Source organism: Mobula birostris, chromosome 16 (assembly GCF_030028105.1).
Source record: "Mobula birostris isolate sMobBir1 chromosome 16, sMobBir1.hap1, whole genome shotgun sequence".
NCBI classification, from domain to species: domain Eukaryota; kingdom Metazoa; phylum Chordata; class Chondrichthyes; order Myliobatiformes; family Myliobatidae; genus Mobula; species Mobula birostris.
In genome coordinates, this window is record NC_092385.1 from 2,576,350 (window position 1) to 2,599,143 (window position 22,794).

At 49.9% G+C, this 22,794-nt stretch overlaps 1 protein-coding gene across 1 annotated transcript in view; it reads right to left on the reverse strand.

Moving 5' to 3' along the window:
• LOC140211300 (laminin subunit beta-2-like) overlaps positions 1–22,794 on the reverse strand; it is a 135,532-nt gene that overhangs the window by 47,261 nt on the left and 65,477 nt on the right. The window contains exons 8-13 of the mRNA XM_072281010.1: positions 20,595–20,766; positions 17,986–18,144; positions 13,291–13,418; positions 12,709–12,829; positions 1,199–1,391; positions 499–642 (exon numbers count right to left, since the gene is read on the reverse strand). Of these exons, the coding sequence (XP_072137111.1) occupies positions 499–642; positions 1,199–1,391; positions 12,709–12,829; positions 13,291–13,418; positions 17,986–18,144; positions 20,595–20,766 (917 nt within the window). The remainder of the gene's footprint in view (positions 1–498; positions 643–1,198; positions 1,392–12,708; positions 12,830–13,290; positions 13,419–17,985; positions 18,145–20,594; positions 20,767–22,794) is intronic.

Sequence of the window (22,794 nt, forward strand, 5' to 3'; positions counted from 1 at the left end):
CCCCACTCCCCCTCCTCCGCTCAACCCCACTCCCCCTCCCCTCCTCCCCACTCCCCATCCCCTCCCCTCCTCCCCACTCCCCACCCCTCCCCTCAACCCACTCCTCCTCCCCTCAACCCCACTCCCTCTCCCCTCCCTTCAACCCCACTTCCCCACCCCTCCCCTCCTCCCCGATCCCTCACCCTCCCCTCCACTCCACTCTTGTCCTCTCTCCCCTCCTTTCCGCCGTCTGCCTCGCCCCTCTCCTGTCCCCTCCCCAACTCCCTGCCCGCAGTGCAGAAGCTAGACCGAGGTATTTGATTGGTCCAGAGCCCCAAGCCCTTCAACGTACGGATCTACCCCAGCATCCCACTCGAACCCCCTTAACCCAAGGGTTCCCCGGCCCCTCCCAGGAGGCCCTTTATTTCCAAATTCACAGTCCACAAGCCAACCCCTTTAATTTTAGGAACAGTTTCTTCCCTTCTGCCCTGGCCGAAACAGCCCTTCAGCCCATCTTACCCCTGCAGCCCCCTGGTCCAAAGCCGAAGGTGCCAGGAGCACACTGGTGGCAGCGGCGGCCCAGCACGTTGGGCTTGCAGCGGCACTGCCCGCCACTGGCTGCACACTCTGAGCTCAGGGCGCCCTGGGGATCGCACTGGCATGCTGCAAATAAGAAAAGCATACACTCACCACAGGGCTACCGGTGCTTCGCGGGCGTTAATGGTGGCAGAGCAGTTAAAGTGTCAGCAATACAATCTGTGTCACCGTCTGCAAGGAGTGTGTGTGTTCTCCCCGTGACCCTGGGGGTTTCCTCTGGGCTCTCTGGTTTCCTCCCACAGTCCAACGATGGACACAATAGGGTCAGTAACTTGTGGGTTTGCTTTGTCGGTGCTGGAAGTGTGGCGACACTTGTGGGCAGGATGAATATCAGCCATGGTTGAATGGCAGGACAGAACGGATGGGCTGAATGGCTGAATTCAGTCACATGGCTCAACCTGTGAGGAGGAAGTTCTGAATTCCGAGCCCGTGAGGGATGAGTTGGGAAGTTGGTGACCGGAGTGGAACGTGTGGGTAGTGCTGTTTCCCCTCCCTGTTCTCACCTCTTAGGAGAGGTGGGGGACAGGGGGGTTGGGTCAAAAGCTGGCGAGAGAACGAACGAGGTTGCAGGAGACGCAGGCTGTCCCAGGGAGGCAACCAGCGTGAAGGGACGTTCACTCACACAGAGCACCGTTGTAGACCACAGCCGACATGCTACCGATCAGCTGGGCGCAGACCTCAGTCACCATCGGAGTGACTACACCAATGCTATCACTGTGACAACGATACCGCTCGAAGGCTTCCTTTCGCCGAATGGAGGCGGCATCTCCAGCGATGAACATCTCCAGGGAGGAGTAGCGAGGCACCAGCACAATCTGAAGGGCGAGAGGGCAGTAATCAGGCAGCCCTGGTGGACGATGACTCTGGCTCCAGCTGACCAAACTGTCCAATGTCCAGTGAACCCATCCCCACTGACCGAACTGTCCAATGTCCAGTTAACCCATCCCCACTGACCAACATGCAGTGAAACCATCTCAACTGATAAAACTGACCAATGTCCAGTGAGCCCAAACCAACTGACCGAATTGTCCGATGTCCAGTTAACCTGACGCTGCTGACTGAACTGTCCACTGTCCAGTGAACCTGTCCCAGCTGACCAGTGTCCAATATCCCATGAACCTGCCCTGACTGACTGAACTGTCCAATGTCCAGTGAACCTGTCTTAACTGACCAAATTGCCCAATGTCCAGTGAACCTATCTTAACTGATCGAACTATCCAATGTCCCGTGGACGTATCCCAGCTGACTGAACTGTCCAATGTCCCTTGAACGTGTCCCAGCTGACCAAGCCATCAAATGTCCCAGCTGTGAGCTCCCTCTGGTCAGACCTGAGCAGCAAGACCAGAACTGTAGTTTCTCATCCCTCGCTAACCGAGTTCTGTTCCCACACCAGGTCCACCGAATCCACATTGGAACAAGGTGCGGAATAGACAAAACTGGCTTGTGTATGGTATCACACACATCTGACTACGTGCACCCTAACTCACACATATATGCACAAACACACACACATACATGTTACAAATGTACCTGCACACATGCTACAAGCACATTTACACACACAGGTACAAACACACCTGCATACATATGCAGATACACTGGTACAGTTTAAAGGAAATTTATTATCAAAGTACATATATATCACCATATACAACTCTGAGATTCACCTTCCTGTGGGCATTCACAGCAAATCCAAGAACTATAACAGAATCAATGACTGCACCCGACCAGCGTGCAAATACAAAAGTGAAAAATAAATAAATCGGCAATAAATATCGAGAACATGAGGTGAAAAGTCCCTAACAGTGAGTCCAATAGTTGTGGGAACAGTTCAGTGATGGAGTGAGTGAAGCTGAGTGAGGTTATCCTCTCTGGGTCAGGAGGCTGATGGTTGAGGGGCAATAACAGTTCCTGAAACCCGTACACACCAAAGACAGACAGACAGACAGACAGACACACACACACACACACACACATTACCATATGATATAGAGGTAGAATTAGGCCATTTGGCCCACCGAGTCTACTCCATCATTACCATGGCTGATCCATTTCCCTCTGACCCCCAATCTCCTGCCTTCTCCCCATATCCTTTCGTGTCCTGACCAATCAAGAATCTATCAACATCTGCCTTTATTATTAGTAAAGACCTGGCCTCCACAGCTGCCTGTGGCAAAGAATTCCACAGATTCATCACTCTCTGGCTAAAGAAATTTCTCCTCGTCTCTGCTCTAAATGAACACCTGTATCTTCAGGTCTGAGATTCTCCCACCAGAGGAAACATCCTGTCCACATCCACTCTATCAAGGCCTTTCACCATTCGATAGGTTTCAATGAGGTCACCTCTCATTTTTCTGAATTCCAGTGAATACAGGCCCAGAGCCATCAAATGCTCTTCATATGACAAGCCACTCAATCCTCGAATTACTTTCATGACCCTCTCTAGTTTCTGCACATCCATTCAAAGATAAAGGGCCCAAACCTGTTCACGATACTCCAAGTGAGGCCTCACCAGTGCTTTATAAAGTGTCAACATTAAATTCTTGCTTTTATATTCTAGTCCTCTTGAAATGAATGCTAACATTGCATTTGCCTTCCTCACCACTGACTCAACCTGCAAATTAACCTTTAGGGAATCCTGCCGAAGGACTCCCAAGTCCCTTTCCACCAGACATCCTTTTAGAACGGAGATGAGGAGGAATTTCTTTAGCCAGAGAGTGCTGAATTTGTGGAATTTGTTGCACTTGATTGGTCAAGGATTCTTGAATGTTCTCTCCATTTAGCAAATAGTCTATCCTTTTATATCTTCTACCAAAGTGCATGACCATACACTTCCTGACTCTGTATTCCATTTGCCACTTTTTTGCCCATTCTCTTAATCTGTCTAATTCCTTCTGTAGCCTCTCTACTTCCTCAAAACTACCTGCCTCTCCACCTATCTTTGTATCATCCACAAACTTTGCAACAAAGTCATCAATTCCATCATCTAAGTCAAGATTCAAGATTCAAGTACATTTACTATCAAAGGATGTATAGGTTATACAATCTTGAGATTTGCTTGCTCACATGGAGCCACAAAGCAAGAAACCTGAAAGAACCCAATTGAAAGAGAAAAAATGAAAAGACCAACACTCGATGGCAAGAGATAGAAAAGAAAATACAAATCATGCAAATAATTGAAGTGAACAGAGGCATTCCGAATGAGTCCTCAGACCCAAACCCTGGAGCACCGCGGAGCAGGCCCAAAGCCTACTCATCACATTAACAGGAACAGGGCAGTCTTCATAGCCTCAGCACCATGGAGATGACCATTACGGAAAATGAGTGAAACCAGCTCTCGTCCCAACTGACACCCTATCTTTTCAGCCTTTCTGGGTCGGTGTATAAATTGACCCAGCAATGGAACAGCGAAATGCTCCGCATGCTGGAGAAAGCAGTGAACATCATGGCGAGTGAGTGAGATCTGTTCTCGCCTCCAATTTAGCTGGCGTTTAAGTTGTCTAGGCAGCACATTGTACCTCCACTAGGACCCAGGCCCTGCTGCTATGAAGGGCCCCAGATATAGACCATGCTACCCAGCGGCGAATCGCTCCGGGCCCAAATTTCATCACCCAGCCCAAAGCCACTGTCAAGCTCTTCAAATCAGCTTGGTACCTAGAGCAATCCAAGTCCACACACGGGCCAGCTGTGTGGGCATTGGAACTCCTTCTGCATCGATTCATTCCCGAACTCGCCTCTTCACTGACTGCAGTGGTGATTTGACACAGTTTACCTCAGAAAAGGTATTCTTAGTGTAATCGGATTTCTTAGCCTTTTGACTAGCTGAAAGCTGTCGCACATGTTCAGTGGTGCCATCTTAACTGGAGTTGACATATAACATAAAAAGAATCGGTCCCAACACAGACCCCTGTAGAACATCGGTAGTCACCGGCAGCCAGACAGAAAAGGCCCCCTTTATTCCCACTCTTTTCCTCCTGCCAGTCAGCCACTGCTTTATCCATGCTAGAATCTTTCCTGTAATACCATGGGCTCATAGCTTGTTAAGCAGCCTCATGTGTAGCACCTTGCCAAAGGCCTTCTGAAAATCCAAATACACAACATCGACCCAACCAACACACACAAAATGCTGGAGGAACTCAGCAGGTCAGGCAGTATCTACGGAAAAGAGTGCAGTCGACATTTTGGGCCGAGGCCCTTCGTCAGGACTGAAAAAAGACATGAGGAGTCAGATTTAGAAGATCGGGGAGGGGAGGAAGAAACACGAGGTGATGGGTGAAACTGGGAGGGGGAAGGGGGGAAGTAAAGTGCTGGGAAGTTAATCGGGGAAAGAGATATTGGGCTGGAGAAGGGGGAATCTGATCAGAGGACAGAATGCCATGGAAGAAAGAAACAGGGGAGGAGCACCAGAGGGAGGTGATGGGCAGGTAAGGAGATAATGAGAGAGAGGAAAATGGAATGGGGAATGGTGAATGCGGGGGGCAATTATCGGAAGTACAAGTAATCGATGTTCATGCCATCAAGGTGTTGCTCCTCCAGCCGGAGTGTGGCTTCATTGCGACAGTAGAGGAGGCCGTGGACCGACATGTTGAAATGGGAATGGGAATGGGAATTAAAATGGGCGGCCACTGGGAGATCCTGCTTTTTCTGGCGGATGGAAAGTAGGCACTTGGCAAAGCGGTCTCCCAATCTACACTGGGTCTCATTTGGCCACATTGGGAGCACCAGATACAGTAGAAGACCCCAACAGACTCACCTGGGGGCGGGGACTGTTTGGGGCCCTGAATGGTGGTGAGGGAGGAGGTGTAGGGGCAGGTGTAGCACTTGTTCCGCTTGCAAGGATAAGTACCCGGAGGGAGATCAGCGAGGAGGGACGAATGGACAGTGAGTTGCATAGGGAGCGATCCCTGCGGAAAGCAGAAAGTACGGGGAGAGAAAGATGTGCTTGGTGGTGGGATCCGGTTGGAAATGGTGGAAATTATGGAGAATGATGCGCTGGTTGCTGAGGCTGGTGGGATGGTAGGTGCGGTGAAGAGAAACCCTGTCCCTGTTGAGGTGGTGGGAGGAAGGGGCAAGGGTAGACATGCACAAAATGGAAAAGATGTGGTTGAGGAAGGGAAGCCCCATTCTGGAATGAAAAGCCTTTTCCAGAGAGCAGATGTGGCAGAGATGGAGGGATTGCTAGATGGAATGGCATTTTTACAAGTAACAGGGTAGGAAGAGGTATAATCCAGGTAGCTGTGAGAGTCTGTGGGTTTATAACAGACATCAGTAGATAAGCTGTCTCCAGAGATACAGACAGAGAGATTGAGAAAGGGGAGGGAGGTGTCAGAAATGGATTTGAGGGCAGGGTGGAAGTAGGAGGCAAAGTTGTTGAAGTCGACGAGCTCTGCATGGATGCAGGAAGCAGCACCAATGCAGTTGTCGATGTAGTGTGGGAAAAGTTGGGGAGTGATACCATGGTAGGCTTGGAACATCGACTGTTCCACAGAGCTAACAAAAAAGGGAGGCATACCTGGGACCCATGCGAGAGCCCATGGCTACACCCAGGAGCCAAAGGAGAAATTATTGAGAGTGAGATCAAGTTCCACCAGATGGGAGAGAGTGGTAGCAGAGGGATCCACAACATTCACTGATTCTCCTTAGTCCATCCTGCTTGTTATTTCTTCAAAGAATTCCAACAGATTTGTCAGGCAAGATTTTCCCTTGAGGAAACCATGCTGATCACAGTCTATTTTATCATTTGCCTCCAAGTACCCCAAAACCACATCCTTAACAATCAACTCCAACACCTTCCCAACCACTGAGGTCAGACTAATTGGCCTATAATTTCCTTTCTTCTGCCTCTCTTCCTTGAAGAGTGGACTGACATTTGCAATTTTCCAGTCTTCCAGAACCATTTCAGAATCTAGTAATTCTTGAAAGATCATTACTAATGCCTCCACAATCTCTTCAGTCACCTCTTTCAGAACTCTAGGGTGTGCACCATCTGGTCCAGGTGACTTACCTGACTTCAGCCCTTTCAGTTTTGCCAAGAACTTTCTCCTTAGTAATGGCAACTTCTCACACTAGTGGCTCCTGACACTCTATAACTTCCACCATACTGCTGGTGTCTTCCACAGTGGAAACTGATGCAAAATACTTATTCAGTTCATCTGCCATTTTGTTGTCCCCCATTAATACCTTTCCAGCATCGTTTTCCAGCAGACCGATATCGACTCGCGTCTCTTTTTTACTCCATGTATTTGAACAAACTTTTGGTATCCTCTCTAATATTATTGGCAGCTTACTTTTGTATTCCATCTTTTCCTTCTTAATTTTTTTTTAGTTGTCTTCCATTGGTTTTTAAAAGCTTCCAAATCCTCTAACTACCCAGTAATTTTTGCTCTATTATATGCCCTCTCTTTGGCTTTTATATTGGCTTTGACTTCTCGTCAGCCACCGTTGTGCCATCTTGCCTTTAGAATACCTCTTCCTCTTTGGGATGTATATATACAGTGCCTTCCAAATTTCTTCCAGAAATTTTAGCCATTCCTGCTCTGCCATCAGCCTTGCCGGTGTTCTTTCTAAATCAATTTTAGCCAACTCTTCTCTCGTACCTCTGTAATTTCCTTTACTCCACTGTAATACTGATGCATTAACTTAGCTTCGCAAATTTCAGGTGTTGAATTGTGGAATTTGATCATATTATGATCACTTGCCCCTAAGGGTTCTTTTACCTGAAGCTCTCTAATCAATTCTGTTTCATTACACAACACCCAATCCAGAATAACTGATCCTCTTGTGGGCTTAACCATGAGCTGCTCTGAAAAGCCATCTCGTAGGTATTCTTGAAATCCCCCTCCTGTAATCCAGTACCAAACTGATTTTCGTAGTCTATCTGCATATTGAAATCCCCATGACTGTGGTAACATTGCCCTTTTGGAATGCAATTTCTATCTCCTGTTTAATTTGTAGACCACATCTTTACTATAGTTTGGGGGTCTGTATACAAGCATAGGGTCTTTTCACCCTTGCAGTTCCTTAGCTCTATCCACAACGATTCAACACCTTCCGACCCTATGTTACACCTTTCTCATGATTTGACTTCATTTGTTACCAACAGAGCAATGCCTACATGCCTGTCCTTTCAATACAATGTGTATCCTTGGATATTAAGCTCCCAGCTATAGTCTTTCTTCTGCCATGATTCAGTGATGCCTACAACATCATACATGCAAATCTGTAACTGTGCTGCAAGTTCATCTACCTTATTCCATATACTGTGTGCATTCAAATATAACACATTCAGTCCTGTATTCATCCTTTCTGATTTTGTCTGCCTTTTACACTACAAATCAGGCATACTTGCACACACACACACAGATATTACAGGCGGACACACACACAGATGTTACAGGCACATTTTGGCGCACACAGAAATATTACAGGTGTATTTACACAGACAGACATTACAGGTGTACTTACATACAGACATTACAGACATGTTTGTGTGCACATAGAGACATTTTAGGTGTACATACACATAGACTTACACACACACACAGACATTACAGGCACATTAGTGTACACAGAGACATTACAGGCACATTAGCATACACACAGAGACAGTACAGGCACATTAGCTTACATACAGAGATATTACAGGCACATTAGTATACACACAGAGACATTACAGGTATACTCACACACAGATATTACACACACATAAGCATACACACACAGACATTTCAGGCACCTTAGCGTACACACACAGACATTTCAGGTGTATGGAGCAGTGGCATTGCACAGTTGGTAAAATATGAAATCAAATCATATAAAGAGGTGCCAGAGTAGGAAGGTGTTGAATCATTTTAGATAGAGCTAAGGAACTGCAAGTGTGAAAAGATTCTGAAGGGAGTTATATACAGTCCCCCAAACTGTAGTAATGATGTGTCCTACAAATTACAACAGGACATAGAAAATACACGCCAAAAAGGAAATGTTGCAATAGTCATGGGGAATTTTAATATGCAGGTAGATTGGGAAAATCAGGTTGGTGTTGGATTCCAGGACAGGGGATTTCTAGAGTGCTGATGAGATGCTTTTTAGAGCAGCTCGTGGTTGAACCCACAAGAGGATCAGCTACTCTGGATTGGGTGTTACGTAATGAACCCGAATTGATTAGAGAGCTTACGGTAAAAGAACTCTTAGGTACAAGTGATCATAATATGATCAAATTCACCCTGAAATCTGAGACAGAGAAGCTAAAGTCAAATTTATCAGTATTAGAGTGGAGTAAAGGGAATTACGAAGACACGAGAGAGGAGTTGGCCAGAATTGATTGAAAAAGAACACGGCAGGGATGACGGCAGAGCAGCAATGGCTGGAATTTCTGGAAACAATTCGGAAGGCACAGAATATATATATAGACACATCCCAAAGAGGAAGAAGTATTCTAAAGCCAAGATGACACAACTGTGGCTAACAAGAAAAGTCAGAGCCAACAGAAAGTGAACGAGAAGGCATATAATAGAGCAAAAATTAGTGGGAAGTTACAGGATTGGGAGGCTTTTAAAAACCAACAAAAGGCAACTAAAAAATCATGAAGAAGGTAAAGATAGAATACAAAAGTAAGCAGCCAATAACATTAAAGACGATACCAAAAGTTTCTTGAGATACATAAAGTGTAAAAGAGAGGAGAGAGTAGATATCAGACCGCTGGAAAATAATGCTAGAGAGGAAGTCCTGGGGGACAACAAAATGGAGGATGAACTGAATAAGTATTTTGCATCAGTCTTCACTGTGGGACACACTAGCAGTATAGTGGAAGTTCCAGATGTCAGGGGTCATGAAGTGTGTGAAGTTTCCATAACTAGAGGGAAGGTTCTCGGGAAACTGAAAGGTGTGAAGGTAGATGGACTACACCTCAGGGTGCTGAAAGAGGGGCTGAAGAGATTGTGCAGGCATTAGTAATGATCTTCCAAAAATCACTAGACTCTGGAATGGTTCCAGACAACTGGAAAATTGCAAATATTACTCCACTCTTCAAGAAGGGAGAGAGGCAGAGGAAAGGAAGCTATAGACCAGTTAGTCTGATCTCAGTGGCTGGGAAGGTGTTGGAATCGATTATTAAGGATGAGGTCTCAGGGTACTTCAATGCTCATAATAAAATAGGCCACAGTTAGCATGGTTTCCTCAAGAGAAATTCTTGCCTGACAAATCTGTTGGCATTCTTTGAAGAAATAACAAGCAGAATAGACAAAGGAGAATCAGTTGATGTGTATTTGGATTTTCAGAAGGCCTTTGATAAGGGCCATACATGAGGCTGCTTAACAAGCTACAAGCCCATGGTATTGCAGGAAAGATTTCTGCATGGATAAAGCAGTGGCCGATTGGCAGGAGGCAAAGAGTGGGAATAAAGGGAGCCTTTTCTCGTTGGTTGTCAGTGACTAGTGGTGTTCCACAGGGGTCTGTGTTGGGACTGATTTTTTTTACATTATATGTCAATGATTTGGATGATGGAATTGATGGTTTTGTTGCAAACTTTATGGATGATACGGAGATAGATAGGCAGGTAGTTTTGAGGAAGTAGAAAGGCTACAGGAGTACTTAGACAGATTAGGAGAATGGGCAAAGAAGTGGTAGATGGAATATAGTGTTGGGAAGTGTATGGTCATGGACTTTGGTAGAAGAAATGAAAGAGTTGACTAGTTTCTAAAGGGAGAGAAAATCCAAAAACTGAAGCGCAAAGGAACTTGGGAGACCTTGTGCAGGATTCCCTGAAGGTTAATTTGTAGATTCAGTTTGTGGTGAGGAAGGCAAATGCAACGTTAGCATTCATTTCAAGAGGACTAGAATATGAAAGCAAGGAAGTCATGTTGAAACTTTATAAAGTACTGGTGAGGCCTCACTTGGAGTATTGTGAGCAGTTTTGGGCCCTTATCTGAGAAAGGATGTTCTGAAATTGGAGACGTATGAAATGATGTTCATGAAAATGATTCCAGGATTGAATGGCTTGTCATATGTCATTTGCTGTACTCACTAGAATTCAGAAAAATGAGGGCTGACCTCATTGAAACCTATTGAATGGTGAAAGGCCTTGATAGAGTGGATGTGGAGAGGCTGTTTCCCATGGTGGGCGAGTCTAAGACCAGAGGACACAGCCTCAGATTAGAGGGGTGTCCTTTTAGAATGGAAATGAGGAGGAATTTCTTTAGCCAGAGAGTGGTGAAACTGTGCAATTCTTTGCCACGGGAAGTTGTGGAGGCCAAGTCTATATATTTAAGGCGGAGGCTGATAGATTCTTGATCGGTTAGAGCGTGAAGGGATACGGGGGAAAGTAGGAGATTGGGGCTGAGATGAAAATTGGATAAGCCACGATGAAATGGCGCAGTAGATATGATGGGCCAAATGGCCTAATTCTGCTCCTAGCAACATGCACAAAATGCTGAAGGAACTCAGCAGGCCATGAAGCATTTATGGAAAAGAGTACAGTTGATATTTCGGGCCAAAACCCTTCAGCAGGACATTTTTCCATAGATGCTGCCGGGCCTGCTGAGTTCCTCCAGCATTTTGTGTGTGTTGCTCAGATTTCCAGCATCTGCAGATTTTCTAGTTTGTAATTCTGCTCCTATATTTTATGGTCTTATTCGCACACACACGCAGACACACTACAGGTGACTTGCAAATATACAGCCATTACTGGCATATTTGGGCACACATGCAGACTTTACAGTGAGACTTACACATAGGCAGACATACCGGGTGGACGAATATAGTCTTCTCAGGGTTCTAGCCAGGTACGTGTTTCGATTTTAAACTTTGCCATCTTCATCAGGGATGATGCCTGGGCATGGCTAATCTGGTGGTATTTATACCTCATCGTCCGCCCCTCCTGATTGGTTAGTCCCCATCCAATCAGGTTTCTGCTCTCCCACCTTGTTTACAGTCAAATTCCAGTTCTTACTTAGAGTGAGAATTTTGTCTCCATTAAAATTCTTTACCTCTAGATTTATTTCAATAGCTTCATTTACCAGGTGGTCCCAAAAGCCAGTGGCACGGTACTGGATTTTTGTGCCATTAAAGTCAATCCTACAGCCATTTCGAATGCAATGTTCTGCTCCTGCGGATTTCTCCAACTAACCCAAGTGGATATACCTCCTGTGCTCCTTGATGCGTGTTTCCACCACGCGTCCCGTCTGGCTGATAGACGCTGCTCCACATTCACAGGAAATCCTGTAAACACCAGCCAACCTGAGTCCCAGGTCAGCTTTGACCCACATAAACTGTGATTGTGGATGGATTAATATGGTGTTTCTTCAGGATCCTGGCGATCCTTCCAGAAACCATGGAAGTATAGGAAAGACGGGCAGTAGCGATGGGTTCCTCTTCGCTGTTAGGTTCCCTGGTTTTTCCGTCGGCCCTTTTAAGGAGCTGATTGATTTCCTTCACCTTGTAACCATTCTGTAGGAACGTCGCGTGTAATCATCTTATTTCCAAACATTCAATTTACGATGGAGATGGAGAAGAATCATTGCTTCTCATCCCCTGACATTCTAATACGATGGAAAGCAGATGGTATCCTTGGACATGGCGTCTGTTGGAAACCCACTCACACAGACTTATACCTCAACAGTAACAGCCGCCATCACACCTCCCAGCACCGAGCGGTTCTTCCTACTTTGATTAACCGTGCAAAATCTATTTCAGACCAGGAGAGTCTTCGCGAGGAAGTAAGACGATTATGCACAGTGTTCCTTGTTCTAAGTAAGAACTGGAACTGGATTGTAAACAAGGTGGACAGCGGAAACTTGATTGGGTGAGGACTATCCAGTCAGGACGACGGATATGGGCTATAAATACCACCAGACTAGACATGCCCAGGTGAAAATGGCAGAGTTTGTCACCAAAACGTCGGTTATAATCGATACCTCTACCCAGCTGGAAAGCCAAGAAAAGTTTATTAGTTATATAGGCCAGGAAAGCACTTAATCCTTTATCATGACAGGTATATTTACACATACACACAGAGGCTACAAGCACATTTGCAGCACAGGCAGACATTACAGGTGTACATGCGCGCACACACACCAGAGGTACAGGCACACTTGCACACAGATGCAGAGATCACAGGCACATGTTTACTTTACTCACAGAGTCCACCAGAATGTTGGTGTTGGGATCGCGCACCCGTGGACGGTAACGCTTGAAGTCCAGTCGGATGGTGTAACTGACGGAGCGCTCAAGACAGACTGGCTGAGGAAGCACCACATACCTGTAAACAGGAATGAGAGTGTCAGCACACAGACAACGGGTCAGGGTCTGTGTTGGAGCTAGACAGGGATAGCTGGGAGAGAGAGTTGGGGGGGAGAGAGATGGGGGAGAGGGAGGGGGGAGAGAGTTGGGGGTGGGAGTTGGGGGAGAGAGTTGGGGAGAGATTTGGAGGAGAGAGAGTTGGGGGAGAGAGTTGGGGGAGACAGAGTTGGGAAAGAGAGGAAAGGAAGGAAGAGAAGAGAAATGAGTGAGAGAGATAGATTGTGTTGTTGGTTAGGGGAGAGATCTTTGAGTGTGTGAGAGTCAATGAATACAGGTCACAGACACCATTGATCTGATCTGAACCATCTTTCTCTCCTCAGAAGCTGCAGGACACAAAACCTCCACAGTCGGTAACGGGACAGGTTTCACTCCCTCCGGTAGAGCACGTACCTTTGGCTCCAGAGTATTTATCTTCCTCACCTGAATCCAGATGGAAGGCTTGTGAAAAGCATGTCATCAGCAGGGATGGTGTTCCCACATGGACTGCTGGTAGGGATGGGTCCCGGACGAACGATGGAAATGAACATCTTCTCCCAGTCCTCCGGAAACTGAAATACCGACAGACTATAAGGCCAAGAGCGAAAAATGCGGAACAGAGCACAGAACAGCACCACACAATACAGGCCTAATGGCTCCGAAGGTACCTGACCGCAAATTCAAAGTCCAAAGACGGCTGAGAGAAACAATGGGGTTTCTCGTTATCATTATCATTATCAGGACTACTGTCTACACAGGGCCCTCAGCATTTGCAATGATCCCTCCCATCCGTCCAACAATCTCTTTGACCCCTACCATGAGGCAGGAGGTACTGTAGCATTAGGACAAGGACCGTTAGGATGGGAAACAGCTTCTTCCCCCAGACTGTGAGATACTGAACTCCCTGTCACCACCCAGGTCTCATCGAGCACGAAGCGCCAGTGGTGTTATACTGTTTACTTGTTGACTCGTGTTGTAAATGCACCTTATTATTTGTGGTAATATTACTTTTTGTGTTGTGTGTGAGTTACATGTACTGTGTTGTGCATCTTGGTCCAAAGGAATACTGTTTTATTTGGCAGTATACGTTTATGCTTGAATCACTATAAATTTGAACTTAAACTTGAGCTAATTAATCGAATCCATCTTTTCTGCATGATAGGATCCAAATCAGATTGTAACGCCCTGGTTAAGATATTACTGCTCATGTTGTAGGGTATTTCATTTAAATGGCTTTCTGTAGAAGCAGTGCGCTCTGCTGGTAGTGTTTGGGTTACCACTAAAGATAAGGGTCCTGCCCAGTCCTGCCAGAGAGTTTCAGCCCGAAATGTCGACTGTACTCTTTTCCTAGATGCTGCCTGGCCTGCTGAGTTCCTCCAGCATTTTGTGTGTGTTGTTAAAGATTAGGGGTTGTGATGTTCAGCTTAGGAATGTCGGGTCGGCCAATCAGGATGGTGGAATCAGAAGAAGGTTCTAGAGAATGCTGGGTGGAGAGGTTATGTAACAAACACTGAGGTGGGTTGAGGTCTTTTTCGGCGGGAGATAGAGAGAGAGAAGCTTGAGAGACCTGGCCGTAGAATTTGATCCAACGGGAGCGCGTGATTCGATGGAGTTCAAGAGGGGAAATCCTCCCGGTGATTGGTGAATAGGATTTGGCACTGTGAGTACAAGGACACCTCCAGCTTTTGGAAGATTTGAGCTCCAACTTTGTGCATATTTGACGATTTTAATTATGATGGAGCCTTCTGTTCTTTTTTTCCCTTTCTTCTTTAATTACGGTTTGGTTGTTAATATTCATAAATTTACTTGCTTTATGCAGAGTGGGGTCTGTTGTTTCTTGGTGACAGGCAATTGCATGGGGGAAGTATTCACACAGTATTCACTGCATGGGGGAAGTATTCACACAGTATTCATTGCACGGGGGAAGTACTCACACAGTATTTATTGCAAGGGGGAAGTACTCACACAGTATTTATTGCAAGGGGGAAGTATTCACACTATTTATTGCAAGGGGGAAGTATTCACACAGTATTTATTGCAAGGGGGAAGTATTCACACAGCTTTCATTGCACGGGGGAAGTACTCACACAGTATTTATTGCACGGGGGAAGTATTCACACAGTATTTATTGCAAGGGGGAAGTATTCACACTATTTATTGCAAGGGGGAAGTATTCACACAGTATTTATTGCAAGGGGGAAGTATTCACACTATTCATTGCACGGGGGAAGTACTCACACAGTATTCATTGCATGGGGGAAGTACTCACACAGCATTCACTGCATGGGGGAAGTATTTACACAGATCGGGGTTCAGGTGGGCAAGACATCCCAACTTTCCGGTTCTGGTGGGACCCAAGTCATATCAACCCTAGATGTACGGAGTCTGAGAAGGGTGGGTTTCTCATTGCTGAGGCCAGGGGCTGTTAGTGAGGGGCTAACGAGTGAGGGGTTAGTGAGGGGCTAATGAGCTACATCTCTGGAGTTGCCCAGTAAAAAGGGGTTTCATGATTTATTATCACAGATCTCTGTCATGACATGTTTTGTGGCAGCAGGCATAAATTTACTATGAATTACAATTAAAATATTTCAGTATTTCACCTTTCACCCTTAACCCATGATGTTTAGTTTTTATCTCATCAACCTCAGTGGAAAACGCCTGCTTGCATTTACCCTCTCTATACCCCTCATAATTTTGTAGACGATTTTTGACTAGATGGGTCAAAGGGAGCCTGCTTCTGTGCTCTGCGACTCAACACCCGATCACTGCAGTTCAGACACCTTCTGACCTGTGTTTGAGGACTTTACACCAGTGTTTTTTTGTTCTCAGTGTGTGTTCCCTCTTGTTATTAAGGCATCCGTTAGTAAGGCCATGGATCTGCTCCAGGAAGGTCTTCACAGCAGGCCTGGGCAAGGTTGTATGGAAGACCGGCAGCTGCCCATGCTGCAAGTCTCCCCTCTCCACGCCACCGATGTTGTCCATACAGGGCCGATACAGCTTGGCACCAGTGTCGTCCAGGGCACTGTGTGGTTAAGTGCCTTGCTCAAGGACACAATACTCTGCCTCGGCTGGGGCTCGAACTCACAACCTTCAGATCGCTAGTCCAATGCCTTAACCACTTGGCCACGCCCCTCCTGTTAGAAGTGTGTATAATTGGAATTTTCTTCTCACAGTTGTGTATTTGATGCTGCGTGCCTGGGATGCTGCTGAAAGTAAGTTTTTGTTGCACCTGTGCAGATGGCAATAAACTCCACTTGGACTTAACCTGCCCTGGCCTGCTGATGAGGTGTATACAGCACAAAATAAACACCAGAGATTCTGCAGATGCAGTCAATGATGGAATGTTGATTTCTCTAAGTTCCAGTAGTTTTCCCCTCTCCCCAATCCCTCTTCTTCTGTTCCCCACTGTGGTCTCCCACTTCTCCTCCTCACCTGCCCATCACCTATATCCCTCTCCCATGGTCCGCTCTCCCCTCCTCTCGCATTCCTTCCTCTCCAGCCCTTCAACTTTTCCACCCATCACCTCCCAGCTTCTCACTTCATCGGCCGCTCTGCCACACACCCGACTTCGCCCATCACCTCCCAGAATGTCCTCCTTCCCCTCCCCCAGCGTCCACACCCTGCCTGTCCAGTTATGATGAAGGGTCTCGGCCCGAAACCCTGACTGTTCATCCTTTTCCATAGATGCTGCCTGACTTTCCGAGTTCCAGCGTTTTCTGTGTGTGTTCTTTGGGTTTCCAGCATTTGCAGAAACTCTTGTGTTTCCGCCTTTGAAATAAATTCTGAATTTTCCAGTTTTGGGTTATTGTGCTCCCCACCCTCACCCTTTCCCATTCATTCAGGATCCGTTCACCTGGATCACCTCTCCCATATCTAGTTCACATCACCCCTCTCATCCCTCCCCTGGAAGACAGCCCGATGATCCAGTCGTCTGCTGAGTTCCTCCTGCATTTTGTGTGTGCTGGGAATAGAGGTCAATGTGCAGCGTATTCTCATACTCTCAAGTCCACGTCTTCACATGACGATAAACTCCACACTGTCTGACTGCGCTGCTGCTGTGTCAGAGCCAGTGGACTGCGAGGGAGCTGCAGTAGCTGCACTGTGCAGTAGGTGGGGCTGCAGTGCAGCCTGGCGCCGGGTTAAACTGCACTGACTGGGCACCAGGACACCTCAGCACAGGCACCACAGTCCCAGTTCGCTGGCACTCACCCTCACAGACCAAACATGGAGAGGGATGTGACAGCATACAGACACGACAGCCAAAGTACCTCAGCTACTTCAAACAGTTCAGCCACACAGTAAACTCACCCACTCGCTGCCCAATGGACCTGCACCAGGAAATGGCTTTGAACAGACTATGTCAGCCAAACTTTGAAACACAATAGTGTGGAGATGTCACACACTATGTCTGACCCCAGGAGTGTGCGATGGGACAGTGTGGAGGGAGCTTCACTCTGTGTCTGACCCCGGGAGTGTGTGATGGGGCAGTGTGGAGGGAGTTTCACTCTGTGTCTGACCCCGGGAGTGTGTGATGGGACAGTGTGGAGGGAGTTTCACTCTGTGTCTGACCCCGGGAGTGTGTGATGGGACAGTGTGGAGGGAGTTTCACTCTGTGTCTGACCCCGGGAGTGTGTGATGGGACGGTGTGGAGGGAGATTCACTCTGTGTCTGACCCCGGGAGTGTGTGATGGGACGGTGTGGAGGGAGTTTCACTTTATTCAAGAGAGATTGTATTTTCTCTCTGATCTGATTCCACTGGCTGGACTTTTGAGTTTCTGTGAGCTAGGCTGACGTCGTTCAAAAGGTCAGCGAGATGCTGCCAGTGTGATGCTGATAAGACAGGGCTGTTTCGGAATGGGCTGGAGAAATGTTGTGTCAAGAACATTAGAACCTGCCTGGTGTGGGCCCCATATTAATGAACCCAGAGGCTTGAGCATGTAGAGAACTCGGTTCTCTGCACTGATCCCATCCCTCAAGTGCCCCCACGCAGCTGTGCACCCTCTGGCCCCTCAGTAATATGGCTCCTGTTGTGTTGTGTGCCTGGGCTGACGAACAGGCCTCAGAGTGACGTTTCCCGTACAGCAGGACTCGGCCCAACATGTCCCCGGAGCCACGGGCTTCCCCCAGCCTCGTGCTCACCTGTGACTCATAGCGGATCACCAGATCATACTCCATGGAATACGGGATGTTGTTGATGTGGAATTCCAGCACGCCGCGTTCCGGCACCTTGGCAAATCCAGAACCAGTCCACGTGACGGGCCGGTGACTGGAGCGTTCCCGGGTCACGGCAGTCACTCCCTGCAGCAGGAGAGGCTCGGGGTCAGAACCGGCCCAGCGAGGGACAGGGAGGTACAGGGGCGGGTCAACACCCGCCCAGGGGTGAGGGGCTAAGGGAGGGGGAGAGGTGGAGGAGGGAGGGGGGAGAGGTGGAGCAGGGGGTGGGGGGTGAGGTGGGAGATAAAGGGAGGGTGGAATAACGGGGAGAGGAAAGGTGGGTGAAAGGAAGAAGGAATAGGGGAGAGGAAGGAGGTGGTGAGAGAGGAGGGTGAGGCGGCAGGGGAAGGGAGGAGGTGCAGGGCGAGGGAGGGCTGAGGAAGGGAGGGAGAGAAGATACAGGAGAGGAGGCAGGTAGTGAGGTAGGAGCGGGAGGGAGAGATGGTGGGAGGAGAGATGAGAGATGGGTAGTGAGGTGGAAGGACGTGGAGGGAGAGGGAAGGGTGAGGAGGAGGTAAGATAGGGAATGAGGTGGAAAGGGGAGGCGGAGTGAGTGGGTGGAAGGAAGGGGGAGGTGATGGAAGGAGGAGGGGGAGAGATGTGTAAGGGAGGGCTAGGGAGGGGAAGGGGAGGAGCAGGGAAGAGGGGGTAGGGATGAGGAGGGAGTTGGTAAGGCAGGATGGATGAGGGGAGTGGAATGGGGAGGAGGAGGTTGAGAGAGGGCGAGGGGGGTGGAAAGGTGAGAAAGAGGAGGGTGGAGAGTGGAAGGAGAGGGAGGAGGGGTTGGATGAAGGGGGAGTAGTGTAAGGGACTGGGGTGATGATGGGGGTGATAGAGGAGAAGGGGGATGGGAGGGAGGAGGTTGGAGGAGAGAGGAGGGTGGAGGGAGAGGGAGGAGGGGTAGTGTGAGGGGATGGGGTGAGGGGAGAATGGTGGGAGGAGGGTGGAGGGAGGAGGGTGGAGGGAGGAGGGGTGGAGTGAGGGGATGGGGGTGAGGGGAGAATGGTGGGAGGTGGGAGGAGGGTGGAGTGAGGAGGAGTAGTGTGAGGGAGGGGTAGTGTGAGGGGATGGGGGTGAGAGGAGAATGGTGGAAGGTGGGAGGAGGGTGGAGGGAGGAGGGGTGGAGTGAGGAGGGGTAGTGTGAGGGGATGGGGGTGAGGGGAGAATGGTGGGAGGTGGGAGGAGGGGTGGAGTGAGGAGGGGTAGTGTGAGGGGATGGGGGTGAGAGGAGAATGGTGGGAGGTGGGAGGAGGGTGGAGTGAGGAGGGGTAGTGTGAGGGGAGAATGGTGGGAGGTGGGAGGAGGGTGGAGGGAGGAGGGGTGGAGTGAGGAGGGGTAGTGTGAGGGGATGGGGTGAGAGGAGAATGGTGGGAGGTGGGAGGAGGGTGGAGTGAGGAGGGGTGGAGGGAGGAAGGGTATTGCGAGGGGATGGGGGTGAGGGGAGAATTGTGGGAGGTGGGAGGAGGGTGGAGTGAGGAGGGGTAGTGTGAGGGGATGGGGTGAGGGGAGAATGGTGGGAGGTGGGAGGAGGGTGGAGTGAGGAGGGGTAGTGTGAGGGGATGGGGTGAGGGGAGAATGGTAGGAGGTGGGAGGAGGGTGGAGTGAGGAGGGGTGGAGGGAGGAGGGGTATTGCGAGGGGATGGGGGTGAGGGGAGAATTGTGGGAGGTGGGAGGAGGGTGGAGTGAGGAGGGGTAGTGTGAGGGGATGGGGGTGAGGGGAGAATTGTGGGAGGTGGGAGGAGGGTGGGGTGAGGAGGGGTAGTGTGAGGGGATGGGGGTGAGGGGAGAATGGTGGGAGGTGGGAGGAGGGTGGAGTGAGGAGGGGTGGAGTGAGGAGGGGTAGTGTGAGGGGATGGGGGTGAGGGGAGAATGGTAGGAGGTGGGAGGAGGGTGGAGTGAGGAGGGGTAGTGTGAGGGGATGGGGTGAGGGGAGAATGGTGGGAGGTGGGAGGAGGGTGGAGTGAGGAGGGGTAGTGTGAGGGAGGGGTAGTGTGAGGGGATGGGGGTGAGAGGAGAATGGTGGGAGGTGGGAGGAGGGTGGAGTGAGGAGGGGTGGAGTGAGGAGGGGTAGTGCGAGGGGGTGGGGGTGAGGGGAGAATGGTAGGAGGTGGGAGGAGGGTGGAGTGAGGAGGGGTAGTGTGAGGGGATGGGGGTGAGGGGAGAATGGTGGGAGGTGGGAGGAGGGTGGAGTGAGGAGGGGTAGTGCGAGGGGATGGGGGTGAGGGGAGAATGGTGGGAGGTGGGAGGAGGGTGGAGGGAGGAGGGGTAGTGCGAGGGGATGGGGGTGAGGGGAGAATGGTAGGAGGTGGGAGGAGGGTGGAGTGAGGAGGGGTAGTGTGAGGGGATGGGGGTGAGGGGAGAATGGTGGGAGGTGGGAGGAGGGTGGAGTGAGGAGGGGTAGTGCGAGGGGATGGGGGTGAGGGGAGAATGGTGGGAGGTGGGAGGAGGGTGGAGGGAGGAGGGGTAGTGCGAGGGGACAGCAGAGGCCGAGGTCTCCCGTTGGCACGGTCAGTCTGGGCCGTGCAGGGACTCACCATGCGGAAGTGGGCGATCTCGGCCTCGTACGTGAGGTAATCCAGGGCGGGTAGGAAGTACCCGGCCAGTACCTGCTCACACTGACGGCCCACCAAGTGCTTCCGGCAGCGACACTGACCCGTCTCCATGGAGCAACTGAAGGTCAACAGAGCAGAGCGTAGGTCAGCAGGTCAGAGGGGGTGAGGAGGGTAGTGTGCTGGTACAGGGAGCGTACGAAACAGATTCAATATCACTGGCAAACGCTGTGAAACTTGTGAACGTTTCAGCAAGAGCACAGTGCAATACATGAATCTGTGGAATTCGTCGCCACTAGCAGCTGTGCAGGCCGAACCTTTATGTTTATTTAAGGCAGAGGTTGATAGATTCCTAATTGGTCAGGGCATGAAGGGATACAGGGGGAAGGCAGGGGATTGGGGCTGAGAGGGAAATTGGATCAGTCTTGATGAAATGGCAGAACAGACTAGATGGGCCAAATGGCTTAATTCTGCTCCTATATGTTATGGTCTTATATAGGGAACAGTGTGGAGGGAGCTTCACTATGTGTCTGGCCCCAGACTGTGTGATGGGACAGTGTGGAGGGACCTTCACTCTGTGTCTGACCCTGGGAGTGTGTGATGGGACAGTGTGGAGGGACCTTCACTCTGTGTCTGACCCTAGGAGTGTGTGATGGGACGGTGTGGAGGGACCTTCACTCTGTGTCTGACCCTGGGAGTGTGTGATGGGACGGTGTGGAGGGACCTTCACTCTGTGTCTGACCCCAGAGCATGTGATGGGACGGTGTGGAGAGAGTGCGTGATGGGACAGTGTGGAGGGAGCTTCACTATGTGTCTGGCCCCAGAGTGTGTGATGGGACGGTGTGGAGGGACCTTCACTCTGTGTCTGACCCCGGGAGTGTGTGATGGGACAGTGTGGAGGGAGATTCATTCTGTGTCTGACTCTGGGAGTGTGTGATGGAACGGTGTGGAGGGAGATTCACTCTGTGTCTGACCCCGGGAGTGTGTGATGGGACAGTGTGGAGGGAGCTTCACTCTGTGACTGACCCCGGGAGTGTGTGATGGGACAGTGTGGAGGGAGCTTCACTCTGTGACTGACCCCGGGAGTGTGTGATGGGACGGTGTGGAGGGACCTTCAATCTCTATCTGACCCTGGGACTGTGTGATGGGACAGTGTGGAGGGAGTTTCACTTTGTGTCTGACTCTGGGAGTGTGAGATGGGGCAGTGTGGAGGGAGCTTCACTCTGTGTCTGACCCCGGGAGTCTGAGATGGGGCAGTGTGGAGGGAGCTTCACTCTGTCTGACCCCGGGAGTGTGTGATGGGACGGTGTGGAGGGAGCTTCACTCTGTGTCTGACCCTGGGAGTGTGTGATGGGACAGTGTGGAGGGAGATTCACTCTGTGTCTGACTCCAGGAGTGTGTGATGGGACGGTGTGGAGGGAGCTTCACTCTGTGTCTGACCCCGGGGAGTGTGTGATGGGACGGTGTGGAGGGAGATTCACTCTGTGTCTGACCCCGGGAGTGTGTGATGGGACGGTGTGGAGGAAGTTTCACTCTGTGTCTGACCCCGGGAGTGTGTGATGGGATGGTGTGGAGGGAGTTTCACTCTGTGTCTGACCCCGGGAGTGTGTGATGGGACAGTGTGGAGGGAGATTCACTCTGTGTCTGACCCCGGGAGTGTGTGATGGGACGGTGTGGAGGGAGTTTCACTCTGTGTCTGACCCCGGGAGTGTGTGATGGGACGGTGTGGAGGAAGTTTCATTCTGTGTCTGACCCCGGGAGTGTGTGATGGGACAGTGTGGAGGGAGATTCACTCTGTGTCTGACCCCGCGAGTGTGAGATGGGACAGTGTGGAGGGAGATTCACTCTGTGTCTGACCCCGGGAATGTGTGATGGGACAGTGTGGAGGGAGCTTCACTCTGTGTCTGACCCCGGGAGTGTGAGATGGGACAGTGTGGAGGGAGCTTCACTCTGTGTCTGACCCCGGGAGTGTGTGCTGGGACGGTGTGGAGGGAGTTTCACTCTGTGTCTGACCCCGGGAGTGTGTGATGGGACGGTGTGGAGGAAGTTTCATTCTGTGTCTGACCCCGGGAGTGTGTGATGGGACAGTGTGGAGGGAGATTCACTCTGTGTCTGACCCCGCGAGTGTGAGATGGGACAGTGTGGAGGGAGATTCACTCTGTGTCTGACCCCGGGAATGTGTGAT